Genomic DNA, 14406 nt, shown 5'->3' on the forward strand with positions numbered 1-14406 from the left:
CCTGTAATCGAACCCACAATTGCTGATGCTCCAGATATTCAACTAGTCTCAAGAAGGCCAGTTTCATTGCTTCTTTAATCAGCACAACAGTTTTCAGCTGTGCTAACATAATTGCAAAAGGGTTTTCTAATGATCAATTAGCCTTTTTAAAATGATAAACTTGGATTAGCAAACACAACGCGCCATTGGAACACAGGACTGATGTTTGCTGATAATGGGCCTCTGTACTACGCCTATGTAGATATTCCATAAAAAAAATCAGCCGTTTCCAGCTACAATAGCCATTTACAACATTAACAACATCTACTCTGTATTTCTGATCAATTTGATGTTATTTTTTCTTTCGAAAACAAGGAAATTTCTAAGTGACCCCAAACTTATATGACTTTCTTTATTTTTACACATATTTAACCCCTTTTTTGGATAGGCAAAAAACTACCTTCCATTATTTTCTGGGACCGGTACCGGTTACCTTTAGACGAGTCCTGTGACACTTGTGGGGGTCATAGTGCAAAATGGAGAGCACCATCGTGTTCGTGAGAGTCTCCCCTTTCAACAGTGGGGTCACATTAGTTTGTAGCCCAAATGGTTTGGATGCTACAAACAGAAGTTGGCTCATGGACGGGACCGTCTTCAGACGAGTTCCCTGACACTTGTGGGGGTTGTAGAGCAACACGGAGACCACCATCGAGAGTCTCATCCTTCCATAGAGTGGTAGTTTGGCCAAACTGGGGCCAAACATAATAGTTTGTAGGTCAAACCGTTCGGACGCTACAGACGTTTTTGTGTCTCATGGTCTGACAAACACCGTTCTAGCTCTGCCACCTTTCACCGCGGAAGTGCAACATCGGCGGATGCGGTGGATTGAGACGCATCCAATGCAAAAAAACATATCTTTAGCTTAAACCGACGGATTTTGATGGGAATTTCTTTCATTATGTTACTTAGATTGACACACTTGAAACATGATAAATAGGCATATAATCTAGTATCCTTAACTAGCATTGAAAAAGTTAATCCATTCTTCTCTAGCTAATACAAAATCTCTCTCCCTTTCTTCTGAACGTCAGTACAGTAGCCTATGCTTCGGAGGGGGGAGGGCCAGGTAGCCTAAACGCACACACACTGACAAAGATTTTTAGCTTGCAGGCAGACACTGGAATACGTTTCTGAGTGACAGAGTGAGGGCTTTGCATAGGCGCTTTGTTGCATTTTTTTGTGGGACTAGGAAGAATGCCTGGAATGTAAAATAATGTTATTAACCGGTTCCCATGCTTTTAGAATAACAGTTCTGTTTTTTTTAGTTGCACTGGTGACATGCTGGTAGAAATTAGGCAAACAACAGATTTAACTTTTTCCTGCATGAAAATCACTGACCACTAGGTGCGCTGCCTCTGGATTTTCTTGTTGGCTTATTGCCCTATATAGCTCGTTGAGTGCAGCCTTAGTGCCAGCATCAGTTTGTGGTGGTAAGTAGACAGCTACGAAAAATCTAGATGAAAATGTTGTTACATAGTATGGTCTACAGTTTATCATGAGGTATTTTAACTCAGGGGAGCAGAACCTCAAGACTTCCTTAACATTAGAGACCGGCACCAGCTGTTGTGAACAAAGAGACACACACCCCCGCCCTTGAGTTTACGGGACGCTGCCGTTCTGTCCTTCCGATTCGTAGAAAAACCAGCTAGATTTATATTAACCATGTCCTCGTTAAGCCACGACTCCGTGAAGTATAGGATATTACAGTTCTTCAGGTCCCGTTGATAGGATAGTCTCGAACGGAGCTCGTCTAGTTTGTTCTCCAGTGATTGTACATTCGCCAATAGAACAGAGGGGAGAGGCAGTTTATTCACTCGCCGCCATAGTTTCATCAGGGTGCCCCGACGTCGAACTTTTCCACTTCCGAGGGTTGGGCATTAGGGCCTGGTCCCGGGTGAGCAGTATGCCGAGTCAATCGAGGTTAGTGATCGCTGTTCTGATGTCCAGAAGCTCTTTTCAGGCGGAATCATTATGTACCAAAAACGTTAAAATCAGCGCAAATAAACATACAAAATAGCATAATTGGGCAGGAGGTTGTAAAATGGACGCTATACATGCCAGCGTCATTGCATCCCGACAAGAAGTTGACTAAATCTGAACATTCTCCATGTGGTCCCTTGTTCAGTCCTTCAGATATTTCCCCTCCAACATTGACGTTATTGAGTGGCTGGGGGCCTACTACATTGACACTCAGTTCTGTGAGAAGGCCATCCAGTACTTTGAGAGAGCCACATTAATCCAGTAAGTCCTCATCTCACAATAATATCGATACAGTGGGGAAAAAAAGTATTTAGTCAGCCACCAATTGTGCAAGTTCTCCCACTTAAAAAGATGAGAGAGGCCTGTAATTTTCATCATAGGTACACGTCAACTATGACAGACAAAATTAGAAAAAAAAATCCAGAAAATCACATTGTAGGATTTTTAATGAATTTATTGCCATATGATGGTGGAAAATAAGTATTTGGTCAATAACAAAAGTTTCTCAATACTTTGTTATATACCCTTTGTTGGCAATGACACAGGTCAAACGTTTTCTGTAAGTCTTCACAAGGTTTTCACACACTGTTGCTGGTATTTTGGCCCATTCCTCCATGCAGATCTCCTCTAGAGCAGTGATGTTTTGGGGCTGTCACTGGGCAACACAGACTTTCAACTCCCTCCAAAGATTTTCTATGGGGTTGAGATCTGGAGACTGGCTAGGCCACTCCAGGACCTTGAAATGCTTCTTACGAAGCCACTCCTTCGTTGCCCGGGCGGTGTGTTTGGGATCATTGTCATGCTGAAAGACCCAGCCACGTTTCATCTTCAATGCCCTTGCTGATGGAAGGAGGGTTTCACTCAAAATCTCACGATACATGGCCCCATTCATTCTTTCCTTTACACGGATCAGTCGTCCTGGTCCCTTTGCAGAAAAACAGCCCCAAAGCATGATGTTTCCAACCCCATGCTTCACAGTAGGTATGGTGTTCTTTGGATGCAACTCAGCATTCTTTGTCCTCCAAACATGACGAGTTGAGTTTTTACCAAAAAGTTATATTTTGGTTTCATCTGACCATATGACATTCTCCCAATCCTCTTCTGGATCATCCAAATGCACTTCAGACGGGCCTGGACATGTACTGGCTTAAGCAGGGGGACACGTCTCGCACTGCAGGATTTGAGTCCCTGGCGGCGTAGTGTGTTACTGATGGTTGGCTTTGTTACTTTGGTCCCAGCTCTCTGCAGGTCATTCACTAGGTCCCCCCGTGTGGTTCTGGGATTTTTGCTCACTGTTCTTGTGATCATTTTGACCCCACGGGGTGAGATCTTGCATGGAGCCCCAGATCGAGGGAGATTATCAGTGGTCTTGTATGTCTTCCATTTCCTAATAATTGCTCCCACAGTTGATTTCTTCAAACCAAGCTGCTTACCTATTGCAGATTCAGTCTTCCCAGCCTGGTGCAGGTCTACAATTTTGTTTTTGGTGTCCTTTGACAGCTCTTTGGTCTTGGCCATTGTGAAGTTTGGAGTGTGACTGTTTGAGGTTGTGGACAGGTGTCTTTTATACTGATAACAAGTTCAAACAGGTGCCATTAATACAGGTAACGAGTGGAGGACAGAGGAGCCTCTTAAAGAAGAAGTTACAGGTCTGTGAGAGCCAGACATCTTGCTTGTTTGTAGGTGACCAAATACTTATTTTCCACCATAATTTGCAAATAAATTCATAAAGAATCCTACAATGGGATTTTCTGGATTTTTTTTTCTCAATTTGTCTGTCATAGTTGACGTGTACCTATGATGAAAATTACAGGCCTCTCTCATCTTTTTAAGTGGGAGAACTTGCACAATTGGTGGCTGACTAAATACTTTTTTTCCCCACTGTATGTATGTCTTGAGTTTGTACATCATAATGTAACAAGTAATATGCTTGTTCGTTGTGCCTCTATTCCACCACTTCCACCCAATAGCCTAGGGACACGGTTATGTGGTATCATGCCCCTGCAGTATTGATAATTTGTCATGTGGTTTCAGGCCAACTCAGGTGAAATGGCAGCTTATGGTGGCCAGCTGCTACAGAAGAAGTGGTGAGTTTATCATCCACCTCAATTATGGCTAATGATGACAGATTGATTTTATTGTCCGAATGAATTTGTCCTCACCCTTACAGAGATATTAATTATTCCATGTGCAATGACCTGAACACTGCTGCTCCTTGTTCCTTCATCCTCAGGAAACTACCAGAAAGCCCTGGAGACTTACAAAGACATCCACCGGAAATTCCCGGAAAACGTTGAATGTAATCCACCCGATCCCTTCTTGTCCTCTCAGCATTACTGCTCTAATGTAATGGTTTATTTAAAAAATATACTGATGCTGACTCTATGGGTGTGTGTGTTTTTCCCCTGTCACCCTCCAGGCCTGCGTTTCCTGGTGAGGCTGTGCACAGACATGGGGATGAAAGAGGTCCAGGACTACGCCACCAAACTGAAGAAGGTGGAGAAGATGAAAGAGATCAGAGAACAGGTACTCTACTTACTTACTACACTCTTGTCAAAGGCTACTGACAGTGACAACAACATCATCTGAGGCCACTGGAGGCGTTGGCTTCACTGTGTCTTTCCTATGGAAAACAGACAGAGAGAATACCGACTTCTCAGTGAATCATAACCAACTGCTCCTAAATCAGTGCTGAGATGTTCTTGGATCAGAACGGTTCTTCTAAGGAGCGACTCTAATTCCTGCTCTGTTGTTAACTGGCCCAGGCTTTGCTGACATCATCATTACAGATCAACTCCAGTGTCTCTGGCTGTTTTTGCTCTCTGCAAGTGTCTTTGTTTTCACCATAGAAACCAACAAACAGTTAAATAAATCAGTGTCTGTACGGTACTCTGTACTGTTGTTTTTGGGAATATTGGATTTTAACAGAGACATCATTTCTCTCTCCTCTCTAGCGGGTGAAGTCGGCGAGGGAGGGCAGCGCTAGAGGCACCCGGAGAGAGGGCAGCGCCAGCAGTGGTGAGTGATGACCCTGGACACCTCTATACACCTAAACACACTCTAACCCTGACTACTTCTATTTAGATGGTAATCCCTTGCAAAAATTAAGTTCACCATTATCATATATTTTCTCCTAACTGCTGTCCATGGGTGTGTCTCGACAGTGGCCACCCCAAACCCTCTCCGCACCCCGCCTAAGAAGGCCATCGGTACGAGCCAGTAGAAACTAGATAGTAACCTCCTAGCTCTGTACATCTCTATTACATCTCTGACCCCGAGTTCCTCTATTCTGATACTAACCCATTCCAACTTTTGAAATTCAGTTAACCTTTATAATCTCTCTGTCCTCTCTTGCTGTCCAAATGTGTGTCTCGACAGTGGGCACTCCAGACCCTGTCCACACCCCGCCAAAGAAGGACAGCGGTACGAGCCTCCTCTGTAGAATAGAGCTGGGTCCCGTTCCAATACTTTTAGTCCAGTAGTAGTTCCATTGCTACATTATTCTGCCTTGGCCATTGGAAAACAATTATTATTACATCGTAACCGGTGTAGTCATCAGCACATTAAGAGTCAAAGGTGTTTGCCTTCAAGGACAATTATTTGGATTATGTGGTAAGAGAAAACTGCAAACTATTTCTCCAAAGAATATCTGAAGTTTGTGTCAATGCCCAGGCTATTATGTAGTTTCTTAGACTTGATATGCTCTGTCAGCTAATGTTATAACAGTAATGGCTTAGTTCTACAGTATCCAGACCAGTATACTTGCTGACGTTTTTGTTGAAGTAATTATGTACCATATTCCAGCTGCTTCAAACAACTCCCCTTATAGCCACAGCAATCCTCCATCAGCATTTGGTAGTGTAGTGCAGTGGTTCCCAACTTTTTGTGAACCGTGGCACACCTTAATGGGATATACAATTCTGCAGCACACTGTACAAAACATTATGAAAACCTGCTCTTTCCATGACATAGACTGACTAGGTGAATCCAAGTGAAAGCTATGATTCCTTATTGATGTCACTTGTTAAATCCACTTCAATCAGTGTAGATGAAGGGGAGGAGACAGGTTAAATCATGATTTTTAAGCCTTGAGACAATTGAGACATGGATTGTGTATGTGTGCAATTCAAAATTTGAATAGGTAAGACAAAAGATTGAAGTGCCTTTGAACGGGGTATGGTAGTAGGTGCCAGGCACACCGGTTTGTGTCAAGAACTGCAACGCTGCTGGGTTTTCAACCTCACCAGTTTCCCGTGTGTATCAAGAATGGTCCACCACCCAATTGATATCCAGCCAACCTGACACAACTGTAGGAAGCATACTGCAAATCAGCTATTTTCTGTGACAAACATATTTTATAGATTTAAATAGCGTTTCTTGTAAATATTTGTATACTTTTTATAGATCGTTACTCATTATGGTTAATTTGTGTGTAGCCCTTTAACAGCGTCCAGTGATGTGGCCCCTCAAACGTAACAACATTCCACAGGTCACGTTTATAAGCGAGTGTTCTAAAAATAATCAAGATTAGGAAAAGTTTCACTGCTCTCCTGAGAGTTCCTGGGAACCACTGTAGTGTACTGTATAAATGTCTGGACACACTTCATCTTACAATTAATTTCCTCTTTTTATTCTCTTATGGCACTTCAGAGGTGGATGTCAAAGCAGGTGAGCAGGACAGTGTTATATTATGTGTTTGTGGCAGATTAACACATACACACCAAACTCTTTACTCTCCTCTTGCCATTTTAAATGTCCTTTTTGCTTTGTTAACTGTATGCTATTCTAACTTGATCCTCAACTATCCCTGTCCTCTCTGGTCTTTCTTTCTCTTTATTGCATGCTTTCCTTTTTCTCTTTCCACATGTCTTTCTTCTGGATCAGTCTCTCACCCTGAGCCTAAACACAGTCCTCTGCTGGACCAGGGGAGAGGTATGTACTGTACTGTACAACAGAATGGAAAACTGTCTATCAATCATCTTTTTCACAGTAATTTGTCAAAGAAGGCAAGGGGGACAGTGTTAAGGTATTGTCAAATGACTGAACTCTCTACAGCCTAGCTTTACAATTCAGTGTCCCCGAAATCTTCTAACAGGCTGCAAGCTGTGTTTGCCAGGAATGACTCCTTCCTGCAACTCACCCCCTCCAGAGAATGTTTGCACTGAACACATTGCAAAGAGAGAAAAAGAGCTGAAAACGCTCTATTTGAGAAAGCCTCCCTTCTTGAATTCACCTCTAAGAGTTTTCCCTCATTTGACCGTGTTGACTACTACGTTTGAATACATAGTGATTGTTATTTAAAAACTGGAGTTGTTGTTACTGTTATGTTACTTCAGCAAAGTCATCATCAACTTATGACTGCTCTGTCGCTGAGGATCCGGTATGGTTGAAAAGCATTTCTCAGATGCTTCCAAATCACTGTTGCTCTTTGGTGTAAGAGTGTAAGCTGCCCTCTTGTGCAGGGAGGTCAGATCACCCCAACAGGCAAAAGCTGACCCATTGACAGGAAAATACATAGCTAGACACTCATGGTATGTGCAATACATTCTTTCTTCAGTGTTGAGGCAGAAAAAGGAGTTGCTTTTCCACTGGAAATCTCACTGCATTTTTGAGTGAGTTGGTCCTGAGGAAGGCTGGGATTTGAGGATTGTAAGGGACAACAGAATTGGGCCTCCTCCTCTTCCTGTTTTCGTGGTTGGATTTTTTTCCACGGCTACCTGGTTGCCAGATGTGGAGTGTGGTTGTCTCTGGCCTGTCCCCCACTTTTCTGGACCGCCATACAGACCTGCCATCTGAGCCTAGAGCTGACACACATCTCTTTCCCCTCACACACAGAGGACAGAGGAGCGTGTGGTATTAAACAGCAGCCTCTCATTGTTACCCTCTGTTAGAGAGGGATAAACAATCACTGCTAAATGTGAACCATGCAGATACAGTGAGGGAAAAAAGTATTTGATCCCCTGCTGATTTTGTATGTTTGCCCACTGACAAAGACATGATCAGTCTATATTTTTAATGGTAGGTTTATTTGAACAGTGAGAAAGAATAACAACAAAAAGATCCAACTGTTGTCACCTTCTCACCAAGCTGCTTGGTGATGGTCTTGTAGCCCATTAAAGCCTTGTGTAGGTCTACAATCTTGTCCCTGACATCCTTGGAGAGCTCTTTGGTCTTGGCCATGGTGGAGAGTTTGGAATCTGATTGATTGCTTCTGTGGACAGGTGTCTTTTATACAGGTAACAAGCTGAGATTAGGAGCACTCCCTTTAAGAGTGTGCTCCTAATCTCAGCTCGTTACCTGTATAAAAGACACCTGGGAGCCAGAAATCTTTCTGATTGATAGGGGGTCAAATACTTATTTCCCTCATTAAAATGCAAATCAATTTCTAACATTTTTGACATGCGTTTTTCTGGATTTTTTTGTTGTTATTCTGTCTCTCACTGTTCAAATAAACCTACCAACAAAATTATAGACTAATCATTTCTTTGTCAGTGGGCAAACGTACAAAATCAGCAGGGGATCAAATACTTTTTTCCCTCACTGTACAGGGTAATGAAGGGGCCGGTCCCAACAGTAAGCAAGCAGGTTAATCCTGTGTCTGTTTTCTCAGACAGTGGACACAGCAGTCATGGCACTAGCGCCAAGGGGGAGAGGCTGAGCGCCAAGATGAGGGCACTTCCTGGCTCCAACGAACCCTACGAGGCCAGCAGCCAGCGAGACATAGGTGAGACACACTCTCTCCCTCCACCTTCAACCGTGTAGACTTGCAGTGTAGGTTTTTTGTCTTCAATTGTACAATCTACCTCATGCCCCTGATCCATCTTAACACCTTGTGAACAAATGCATTTTTTATTTAATCAGGGGAGCCCATTGAGACCAGGGTCTCATTTTCAATGATGCCCTTAGGAAGCAAATTCTACACAAACATGCCAATAAAATGATAAAAGCTAGTTACAATTTAAAATACTACAATTTCAACACCACAATACACAGCTGCGGTGATGCGCTCTATCCAATAGCATAGACAATGAGACAGACCTGCCCAGCAGCTCCAACTTTGTTTACATAAGACAGCATGTTTTTTACTTAAGAAATACTGCACCAAACACCTTAGATGTAAGATTGCACAACTAAAACATCCTTGGTAAAAATGTCAATTACACATTTGAGTTCTTAGATTCATTCTGGTTATTTTGAGGAATTGAAATAGGCTTCCGTGTCTCATGGGGGACAAACATCATTAACCAAATGCAGAATCGGCCAGGAAACACCTCCAAGACTGAAATCTCATTTTTCTAATGAGCAACAGAAAAACGTGTCAATCGGCGTGTTCAGTCGCTCTATAAGTGTAGTTGCTGCTGCAGTCTGGTAAATGGTGTCACCATAGTCAAGAACTGGCAGGAAAGTTGACTGTACAATCTGCTTCCTGCTGTTTAGGGAGAGGCAAGATCCATTTCTAAAAAAATCTTAACTTTTTAACTAGCTCATCAGTATGCTTTTTAAATGTTAAATCCTTGTCAATCCAAATGCCCAGATATTTATAGGCGGGAACCCGATCGATGGGAGAACCATTCAATGAATAAAATATGTAGTCCATCTGAAACAATTTTGCGAGAATGAGAGAACATTTATTTAGTCTTGCCCACATTAAGTACAAGTTTTAAACCAACCAGGCCTTTCTGTAAGGCAACAAAGTCAGATTGCAGCTCCAACAACGGCTGGTATACAGTTGGGGCAATGGCATACATAACAGTATCATCTGCATACAGATGAATATTACACGTTTTAACAGATACAATTTATGATCCAAGCAATTTTAACACATTATCTAAAACAAGCGTAGCAGCTGAAACTGTGCTGTGTCCAAGTCTAAAACCAGATTGGTGCACATTAAGAATAGAGTGAAAAGTTTTCAGCCCAGAGTTGGCCAGGGATTCTAAAACTTTGGCAAGGCAAGATAATTTGGAAATTGGATGGTAAATATCATAGAATCTCCTCCTTTCCAGATCTTAGGGATAACACCAGAAACAACTGTAAAGTAAAAAATATAGGTCAATGGTTCTGCAATTTTTATTTTGTTGATATATACATGTTACGAACCCCGTGGCTTTAAAAGTCTAGGGTGGATGGAAAAGAGACCCGTAACATAACTCATGCAAATTAGAATAGTGACACAGAAACAGTGAGAACAAAAATACACAGACAACCATAAACTACCGTCAAACACAAAATGTTTATAATGAACACACGGTAAAGGTTTGGGAAAAGGGGCTGAGCAGGACCCAAGGAATGAAACAATATCAAAAAACCCTAAACTGATCTTGCCTGCCTCAAGAACTGCTAAGCTTCTGCTAACCATACAAAAATACAGTGGGTGGTCCATTCAGGTCTAACTAGTGTTTTTAGACAATAGTTTTTCCTACGGGTAATGTGTGCCAAAGGGCAACTTGCTAAGTCCCTCTTTTCCCAGGAACACACAACATTGTTACCATATAGAGTAAACAGCAAATGAGTGCGTACACAAAAAACAAGACGCCACAGTATCCATACTCACAAACGAAAAGAGTCTCTGTGATAAAACACAACTGACTGGCTTTTAAAACAATGGGATGTGAGTGAAAAACCAGAAACAGGTGGTGCAATGCAGAGGAATGTCCACTGATTGGTCCACCTCAGCAATCAGCAGACGAACGGATGTCAGACAGGTGGGACTCCCCAACGACCACCAATCAGGAAAACAAGGGACACCTGTGATTTAGGGCAGAAGGAGAGAAAAAAACAAATACACATACAGGATACCTGTATCCGTAACAATACACTACTGTTCAAAAGTTTGGGGTCACTTAGAAATGTCCTTGCAATTTTATTGTCCATTAAAATAACATCAAATCGATCAGAAATACAGTGTAGACATTGTTAATGTTGTAAATGGCTATTGTAGCTGGAAACGGCAGATTTTTAAAGGAATATCTACATAGACATACAGAGGCCCATTATCAGCAACCATCAGTCCTGTGTTCCAATGGCAAGTTGTGTTTGCTAATCCAAGTTTATCATTTTGAAAGGCTAATTGATCATTAGAAAACCCTTTTGCAATTATGTTAGCACAGCTGAAAACTGTTGTGCTGATTAAAGAAGTAATAAAACTAGCCTTCTTGAGACTAGTTGAGTAATGTCCATTGCTCGTGTTTCTTGGCCCAAACAAGTCTCTTCTTCTTATTTGTGGCGTTTAGTAGTGGTTTCTTTGCAGCAATTTGACCATGAAGGCCTGATTCACACATTCTCCTCTGAACAGTTGATGTTGAGATGTGTCTGTTACTTGAACTCTGTGAAGCATTTATTTCGGTTGCAATTTCTGAGGCTGGTAACTCTAATGAACGTATCCTCTGCAGCAGAGGTAACTCTGGGTCTTCCATTCCTGTGGCGGTCCTCATGAGAGCCAGTTTCATCATAGCGCTTGATGGTTTTTGCAACTGCACTTGAAGAAACTTTCAAAGTTATTGAAATGTTCCTTATTGACTGACCTTAAAGTAATGATGGACTGTCATTTCTCTTTGCTTATTTGAGCTGTTCTTGCCATAATATGGACTTGGTCTTTTACCAAATATGGCTATCTTCTGTATACCCACCCTACCTTGTCACAACACAACTGATTGGCTCAAACGCATTAAGAAGGAAAGAAATTCCACAAATTAACTTTTAAGAAGGCACACCTTTTAATTGAAATGCATTCCAGGTGACTACCTCATGAAACTGGTTGAGAGAATGCCAAGAGTGTGCAAAGCTGTCATCAAGGCAAAGGGTGGCTATTTGAAGAATCTCAAATATAAAATATATTTTGATTTGTTTAACACTTTTTTGGTTACTACGTGATTCCATATGTGTTATTTAATAGTTTTGATGTCTTCACTATTATTCTACAATGTAGAAAATAGTAAAAATAATGAAAAACCCTTGAATGAGTAGGTGTTCTAAAACTTTTGACCGGAAGTGTGTGTGTGTGTGTGTGTATGTATGTATATATATACATACATGCATATGTATGGCCAGGCATGACTCCAACACCATTAAGTTTGCCGACGACACAACAGTGGTAGGCCTGATCACCGACAACGATGAGACAGCCTATAGGGAGGAGGTCAGAGACCTGGCCGTGTGGTGCCAGGATAACAACCTTTCCCTCAACGTGACCAAGACAAAGGAGATGATTGTGGACTGAGCACGCCCCCATTCTCATCGACGGGGCTGTAGTGGAACAGGTTGAGAGCTTCATGTTCCTTGGTGTCCACATCACCAACGAACTATCATGGTCCAAACACACCAAGACAGTCGTGAAGAGGGCACGACAAAGCCTATTCCCCCTCAGGAGACTGAAAAGATTTGGCATGGGTCCTCAGATCCTCAAAAAATTCTACAGCTGCACCATCGAGAGCATCCTGACTGGTTGCATCACCGCCTGGTATGGCAACTGCTTGGCCTCCGACCGCAAGGCAATACAGAGGGTAGTGCGTACGGCCCAGTACATCACTCGGGCCAAGCTTCCTGCCATCCAGGATCTCTATACCAGGCGGTGTCAGAGGAAGGCCCTCAAAATTGTCAAAGACTCCAGCCACCCTAGTCATAGACTGTTCTCTCTGCTACCGCACGGCAAGCGGTACCGGAGTGCCAAGTCTAGGTCCAAAATACTTCTCAACAGCTTCTACCCCCAAGCCATAAGACTCCTGAACAGCTCATCATGGCTACCCGGACTATTTGCACTGCCCCCCCACCCCCATCTTTTTACGCTGCTGCTACTCTGTTAATTATTTATGCATAGTCACTTTAACTGTACCCACATGTACATATTACTTCAACTAGCCGGTGCCCCCGCACATTGACTCTGCACCGGTACCCCCCCGTATATATAGCCTCCCTACTGTTATTTTATTTTACTTCTGCTCTTTTTTTCTCAACACTTTTTTGTTGTTGTTTTATTTTACTTTTTTATTAAAAATAAATGCACTGTTGGTTAAGGGCTGTAAGTAAGCATTTCACTGTAATGTCTACACCTGTTGTATTCGGCGCATGTGGCCAATAATATTTGATTTGATATACATGTACAGTGAGGGAAAAAAGTATTTGATCCCCTGCTGATTTTGTACGTTTGCCCACTGACAAAGAAATGATCAGTCTATAATTTTAATGGTAGGTTTATTTGAACAGTGAGAGACAGAATAACAACAAAAAAATCCAGAAAAACGCATGTCAAAAATGTTAGAAATTGATTTACATTTTAATGAGGGAAATAAGTATTTGACCCCCTCTCAATCAGAAAGATTTCTGGCTCCCAGTTGTCTTTTATACAGGTAATGAGCTGAGATTATGAGCACACTCTTAAAGGGAGTGCGCCTAATCTCAGTTTGTTACCTGTATAAAAGACACCTTTCCACAGAAGCAATCAATCAATCAGATTCCAAACTCTCCACCATGGCCAAGACCAAAGAGCTCTCCAAGGATGTCAGGGACAAGATTGTAGACCTACACAAGGCTGGAATGGGCTACAAGACCATTGCCAAGCAGCTTGGTGAGAAGGTGACAACAGTTGGTGCGATTATTCGCAAATGGAAGAAGCACAAAATAACTGTCAATCTCCCTCGGCCTGGGGCTCCATGCAAGATCTCACCTCGTGGAGTTGCAATGATCATGAGAACGGTGAGGAATCAGCCCAGAACTACACAAGAGGATCTTGTCAATGATCTCAAGGCAGCTGGGACCATAGTCACCAAGAAAACAATTGGTAACACACTACGCCGTGAAGGACTGAAATCCTGCAGCGCCCGCAAGGTCCCCCTGCTCAAGAAAGCACATATACAGGACCGTCTGAAGTTTGCCAATGAACATCTGAATGATTCAGAGGAGAACTGGGTGAAAGTGTTGTGGTCAGATGAGACCAAAATCGAGCTCTTTGGCATCAACTCAACTCGCCGTGTTTGGAGGAGGAGGAATGCTGCCTATGACCCCAAGAACACCATCCCCACCGTCAAACATGGAGGTGGAAACATGATGCTTTGGGGGTGTTTTTCTGCTAAGGGGACAGGACAACTTCACCGCATCAAAGGGACGATGGACGGGGCCATGTACCGTCAAATCTTGGGTGAGAACCTCCTTCCCTCAGCCAGGGCATTGAAAATGGGTCGTGGATGGGTATTCCAGCATGACAATGACCCAAAACACACGGCCAAGGTAACAAAGGAGTGGCTCAAGAAGAAGCACATTAAGGTCCTGGAGTGGCCTAGCCAGTCTCCAGACCTTAATCCCATACAAAATCTGTGGAGGGAGCTGAAGGTTCGAGTTGCCAAACATCAGCCTCGAAACATTAATGACTTGGAGAAGATCTGCAAAGAGGAG

The 14406-nt window shown here is 42.7% G+C and overlaps 1 protein-coding gene across 5 annotated transcripts in view; it reads left to right on the forward strand.

Annotated features, from left to right (window-relative positions):
- The window catches only part of ift88 (intraflagellar transport 88 homolog), a 45275-nt gene that overhangs the window by 19444 nt on the left and 11425 nt on the right, over positions 1–14406 (forward strand). For 2 of the 5 annotated variants that reach the window (XM_084179298.1, XM_084179299.1), the window contains exons 19-25: positions 2165–2280; positions 4054–4106; positions 4253–4318; positions 4439–4545; positions 4974–5037; positions 6670–6687; positions 8630–8743. In XM_084179298.1, the coding sequence (XP_084035424.1) occupies positions 2165–2280; positions 4054–4106; positions 4253–4318; positions 4439–4545; positions 4974–5037; positions 6670–6687; positions 8630–8743 (538 nt within the window). Of the gene's footprint in view, positions 1–2164; positions 2281–4053; positions 4107–4252; positions 4319–4438; positions 4546–4973; positions 5038–5183; positions 5229–6669; positions 6688–6903; positions 6952–8629; positions 8744–14406 lie in introns of all 5 variants that reach the window. The other 3 variants (XM_084179301.1, XM_084179300.1, XM_084179297.1) reach the window with 2 other exon arrangements.

The sequence above is a fragment of the Coregonus lavaretus genome (genome assembly GCF_964263955.1).
Source record: "Coregonus lavaretus genome assembly, chromosome: 16".
Lineage (NCBI taxonomy): Eukaryota > Metazoa > Chordata > Actinopteri > Salmoniformes > Salmonidae > Coregonus > Coregonus lavaretus.